The sequence below is a fragment of the Lycium ferocissimum genome, chromosome 10 (genome assembly GCF_029784015.1).
Source record: "Lycium ferocissimum isolate CSIRO_LF1 chromosome 10, AGI_CSIRO_Lferr_CH_V1, whole genome shotgun sequence".
Lineage (NCBI taxonomy): Eukaryota > Viridiplantae > Streptophyta > Magnoliopsida > Solanales > Solanaceae > Lycium > Lycium ferocissimum.
Genome location: NC_081351.1, coordinates 45,369,756 through 45,375,766, shown reverse-complemented (window position 1 = coordinate 45,375,766; position 6,011 = coordinate 45,369,756). Strand labels below are relative to the sequence as shown.

At 32.4% G+C, this 6,011-nt stretch overlaps 1 protein-coding gene across 1 annotated transcript; it reads right to left on the bottom strand.

Moving 5' to 3' along the window:
* Positions 1–1,808: 1,808 nt before the first annotated feature.
* On the bottom strand, positions 1,809–4,241 carry LOC132035516 (ATP synthase small subunit 6, mitochondrial). Its single transcript, XM_059425809.1, has 3 exons — positions 4,035–4,241; positions 3,902–3,948; positions 1,809–1,967 (listed from the first exon to the last, which is right to left on the bottom strand). The coding sequence occupies exons 1-2, from the start codon at positions 4,153–4,155 to the stop codon at positions 3,902–3,904; spliced, it is 168 nt and encodes a 55-aa protein (XP_059281792.1). The 5' UTR covers positions 4,156–4,241; the 3' UTR covers positions 1,809–1,967.
* Between the last annotated feature and the right edge of the window lie 1,770 nt (positions 4,242–6,011).

The following is a 6,011-nucleotide window of genomic DNA, read 5'->3' as shown; positions in this document are numbered from 1 at the left end:
AAGCTCCAAGTGCCAAACTGCAAATTTCTTGTACTTGCATGTAAATGGGAGTATTGAATTATAGCGACACCTTTTTTACTTTAGTCATTTTATAAAAAATAAAAAAAATTATTATATTTAATACCTACTAATTTTATTTTAATTTTCTTATTTTATTTTTAATGAAATGATTTATAACCATGAAAAATTCTCAAAATTGTTTTAGACCATAAGTAATAAAGTCTTTTATTTTCTTCTAATTTTTTGTTCTTATATGTAAATATTAAATTAGACTGGAGTAGTTGATTAATTCTTGAATCAATTTTCCTTTACTAGTAAGTTGTAACTACCATTCACGATGTTAAAGAAATTGGTCTCTAATTCAACTTTGCATAAAGGTGAAATAGAAAAATTTTAAAAAAGGAAATTTCTATCATAAAAAAAATTATATTATGTTTCACAGAACTTAAACCTTAAAATTTGACAAGTACAAGGTGGGTCGCATACTATCATTCTCTCTTCAACTTGACAGAAAAGAGCTCGTGCCGTATGTGATCCACCTTTCACTAGGTCAAAAATTGGACCCGATTTAAGAATGATTTGAAAAAAATAAGTTGGGGTAGCCATACTTATTTTTTTGTTTATATGCTAACTTTAGATAATTTAAGTTAAATGGTCCAATTATTTTTTTGAAGCTTTATTTTAATGAAATGATTTTAAATTTAGTACACCAAACACTCACAAAAAAAAGCCGAAAATAACATTAACTTATAAGCCAATCCAAACGTGCTCTAAGTCAAATTCTCAAGAACCTCACACAACTTACAAGTGGCGCTATTGGTGTCCAAAATACAAGTTTCAAGTCACCGGCAGAAAATTCGACCCGATCTACGAATGAAGCAATATCTTTTTTTTTTTTTTTTTTTTTTTTTTTTTGTTGGTGTAGGGCCGAATAATCTTGATCTACTTGGCAATTAGTTCGGATCAGACTGAAACTTGCAGTCAAGGTCTAGGGACGAGCAACATCTTCCCAAGCGTGGATTGGTGGGCGTCCTTTGACTTCAAGCCAAAAAAGAAGGGTTGGTCTATCTGAACCGATTATTTGAGTCTTGTGCAGTCATGGATCGAAGTCTGAGGAAAGATATGGATTAACCAGAGTTTGAGGATTGAAGAATTACCAATGGTCAAGTGAGGATTGAAACGTAAATGGATGAAGATGAAAGAATTGCTAGTTTCGCATTTCGAGACTGACATAGTATTGGATCGAAGCAACCCCAAGCCCGACATTGTGATTGAAAGAAAATGTCATTCAACTAACGACCTATGTTGAAAAAATAAACTTTCCGATCTTTTCAAAAACACGTTAGGAATCGGATTTTGCAGGGACACGCATTATCAAAAAGTATAAAAAGTGATTTAGCAGGAAGATATTATTCTTGGTAGCATTTGGCAGTAACAAGATAAATGAACCTAACATCAAGAGTCAGCAGTAAAGACATATTGCAGCTTGAGATTGTTATAATTAATGGTGTCCACTTTTTATAAGGTATTAAAGTAGTAGCAACAGCAGATGGTTACTCAACCACCCAACTTGTAAAGTGATTACACGACTGATAGTAAAATGAATGACCCACCGAAGGGTCTTTCTAACACCTAATAAGTGTGTGGTTATGATACTGTTAAATATCGAACGCCAAAAACCTTTATTAGGGCCAAACATTCTGGAAGCTAAAAAAAAACTCAGGTAAATTTTACATTTAAAAGGAGGAAGGAGCCAGCTAACTATTAACGCAAGATAAGCAGTCCCCGCAAACAAATATGGTTGTTAGTTCATAGACAGCTTCCAAATTTATCCCAACATGAGGGATTTTATGCAACATGTATTAATCGTTGACAGTCTAGAAAATGAAGTAAACAGAAAAAGGAAAAGGCCGCCTCTGATAAAGTAGCCTCCATTTAGCAAGAAGTCTGAGCATATACAGACTCAACTGCAAGAAAGAAGAAATCACAAGTTAGATTTTTAGACTTAACATGCAAAGATGAGTAGACTAAAGAGTTCAATAATAAAACGAATGTGTAGAGTGACCGACTCGCCTGCCAACTATAGTTATCTTATACAGAACTCAAATGAGACATATCTCGTACATAACTTAATATCATTAACAAATTAGGAAGAGAACAAAAAAATAGTTGGTGATGCTATAAATCCACGAGGAATTATCCACCAATCTACAGTTAACTAGTGGCAGATGTAGCCTTACTGTTATGGGTTCAATCGATATATATGTGCAAAACATCTCTCTCTCTCTCTCTCTCTCCATAACCTTATAACTATAGTGATTTCAGTGCCAGCTTGAACCCATCAAGTTATGAAATCCTGATCCGCCATTACAGTTAGCAGAAGAACATTTTCACATCCAAATATAAAATAAGAAAAGAAAAAGAAGAATATTCTTTAAGGTATTCATATGGTTCAGACCTTAAGAAGAGCAATTGTATCCATTCCTTAGGTCAGTAAGCAACATAAAATCATATTTTCCAATTACTGTAAGATGTCTGTAAGTATCAATTTATTTGCGCTCTCTTTCTGAGCAAGACAATTTGGATCAAAGACAAGCAACATCTACAACATTGATAGAGCCTTTGGATCCTTTTTTTTGGTGGAGCATTTGGATCAGCTGTACTGAGTTCATCCACTACCTATTTTATCCCCTGGCTAATGATGGAGCATAATATTGAGATTCCTAAACTGATATTGCTAAGAGCTTATTGTTCAAAAAACGTTAGTGTAACAGTTTGCATGACATGCAAAAGAAAAAAAACTAAAGAAAAGAAAGGCAGGATGAAAATACACAAGCCACCCCACCTCTCAGAGTGGTTTAAGCCCTTATATGATTGATATTAACAGCTAAATATATTCATATATTGAGTTAGTCATTCATCCTTAACTTTTCATCTCATTGCACTAAAGGTCTATTGCTGCAAATTACTGGACCCAGCAATACTTTCAGTCATATTGTTGAATACATCGTTCCTCCTCTTTTAACCAAAAAAAAATCTGTTACTCAGCTCAGTATCCTCATTGAATTCTCAATATCAGTTCTTTAATCTCCTCATTATTATCCGAAGATACCCCCAATCTTATACAACTTTCTTCATATTTTCATTTATAAATCTCAGAATGTCATCCTTTTTCATCCTACTTATTCTTTTCTACTATCCTGAAAGGAAGGAAATCTTTATTGACCGTTAAGTCTGAATTCACTCCAGAATCCTATACCTAAAAGGCTAAAACTCAAATCACTTTCTAGTATTCTCTCTGTTTCTTTGTCATATCGACTGTCAGAAGGTCGCAAAACCTAACAAGCCACGTGTCTTTTCATATAAATAACCTATAGAAGCACAGTTTCTTAAACATTTTATCCATATCCATGTACAAATAACCTATTGAAATACTCCTCTACTCTAGCTCCATAAACATTTCATCCGTGTCTCTTCTCCACTGTACATAAATCCCCATGTACTAGAAGGACATGAACAAAGTATAATCTCAAAGATACTAAACCAAAGTACGGTAACCATTCATTAACGAAGATACTAAACATTTCATCCTTTTTTCCTATTTTTGATAATGAAACATTTCATCCTTTCTTCTCCCACCAATCCCACATAAATCCTCAGTATACTATAATGTTCCCTAACAAAGGATCGATCTCAAAACTACCGTCTTGCATATTAGGGCCATTACAATACCTAACGAAGCCCATAGAACAAAGTACGTTGACCATTCATTAAAAAAGTCAGTCCAGCAAACAAGTCAATCATAATATACAATTCATCGATTCCCAATCTAGGAGTCAATCAAGACGTAATAAAAACTAGATCTACAAAATCAAATTTCAACCTATGAGAGTAAACTTACTTACTTCTTGTGCCTCTGCGCAAATTTGGAGTTCTTCGCATCCTCCTCTACAATAATCAGATCCAAATCAATCAAAATAGTAAACATTAAACATAATGTGGAAATGAATATTATATTACAACTACGTGCTCACCAGTGAAACCGAGGGACATCTTGGTGATGATAGCGCCGGTGACGGCGAAACCAACGAGAAACGGCCAGTTACGGCTCCATTCACGGCGGAAGAACACTGGCCATGGATCGAATTGCCTCATTTTTCCGATTTAGGTTTTCCGATTTGAGAGTGTTGTTGTGGTCTTTGGTTAATGCAAAATGTGACAGGCTGTATAGGTGAGAAGGTAGAAAAGTGTATTTATAGTATGGGCCAAACCCAAGTAAATCTCAGGCCCAATTACGGATGGGCTAGTGGAGCTGACAAAATGTCACCATTAGTCACTTTTAGGACCGTTATTTAAACTTTATCCAAAACTTGCAAATAATGTACTGTAATGTTGAGCCATAACTTAAAGAGCGGTTAGGAGTTGCTTCTGGTTCTCTCCGCTTCTTCAAACTCTAGGAAGACATTCCTCAAGTTTAGTTTTTCAATTCAAAAGTTGAGGACAATATGTCTCCAAGTTTAGTTAACTTTTTAGTTCAAAACTTCAAGATATTTTTTTTTTGTAATCAATGTGAATTATTACCATAGACAAACAAAATCATCTATCTATATATATAATAGGAAAGGCAAAACGTTGTGAGAATGCCAAGTGTAATCACCTTATGATGCCAAGTGTCAAAAAATATTTTAAAATACAAATATGAAAAAAAAATTATTAACTACCAATTTAGAAAAGAAGGATACGATTTCTTTCCTATTTTTTAGGAACATAAGGCTTGATTTAAGGGATGTGTTCATTATCGGTTATAAGTTACATAATCAAAAAATAAATTGTTATTATAAATTATAGAAAATTTTACATAAATTTTTTAAACAAAATCAATATATTAATTGTTCAAATGTTTAGAATTTGTAAATCTTCAATTCTCACCAAATTAATTAAAGAGATGAAATAGTATTTATAATTTCAATATAGATATTGAATATCAATTAGAGACCTTACAGAAGTTACTAAAAAATGAAACAATTTTATGCGGTTCAAAACGAGGCATTGGAGTTGCAAAGTGGTCAGAATTTCACTTTGCATTAAATTTGTATAAACTGTAAATGTTATCAAAGTTATTGTATCTATCTAAATTAATTTAGAAAATAAAATCAATAATACTAAAAAATAATTAGAGAATTTGAATGGTAAAAGAATGCAAACTCCGGATAATGAAAAAAGAATCACGTTTTTTTACTTCTTTTTTGTTGACAAGATCAGTTTTTATCTCCTACAGTAGTTAAAAATTAAAACTGGCAATCCACAATTAATTTTTTAAACTACTCCCACTTCCCTCATTCCCCCCTTCCTCATAATCAGTTTTTTTTAAACTGCTCCTACCTTCATTCTTGCAGCATTGAGAATATTCTCTTTATATATAAAATAACAAATTCGAATGCATCTCTTAGCACAAAAAAATTATTATTCATGGTTTATTTTTCCACAACTTTCTACTTCTTCAAGATTTTTCTTCCAAATCATGTACAGATATAGATTAAATTGAGTTTGAATTGAAAGATATAATTATTTGCTTCTTTTTTAGTTTGATTACATAAATGTTCTATGAAATTAATCTTAATTTCTGATCTTTTTGCAGATCATTTATGGCAGGAGTAAAATTTATTTGGATGGCTTTTATTGTTGTAGTTAGACTTGTGGTATGCCTTGCCCTCAAATAGATTTCTTCAAATTGTGAGTTTTCATAATCTTTTTTAATTTCAGTATTACATGAATTTTTTATGGTACGATAATTATGGATGCGATCTTCGTTCTGCTTTACCATTTCATTTTATTATGGGTTCAATTATGTATAACAATCACCTTTTACTCTGTGTTATTGGAGAAAAAAGAAGCAGTTTGGAGTAGTAAGAGCAAAAGTTGGCTAAAGTTGAAAAAAATGAATTGTTCATAAATCATAATTGTGGTAGTGGACTCAATAGAACAAACTCCAATTAAAAATAATCAGTATT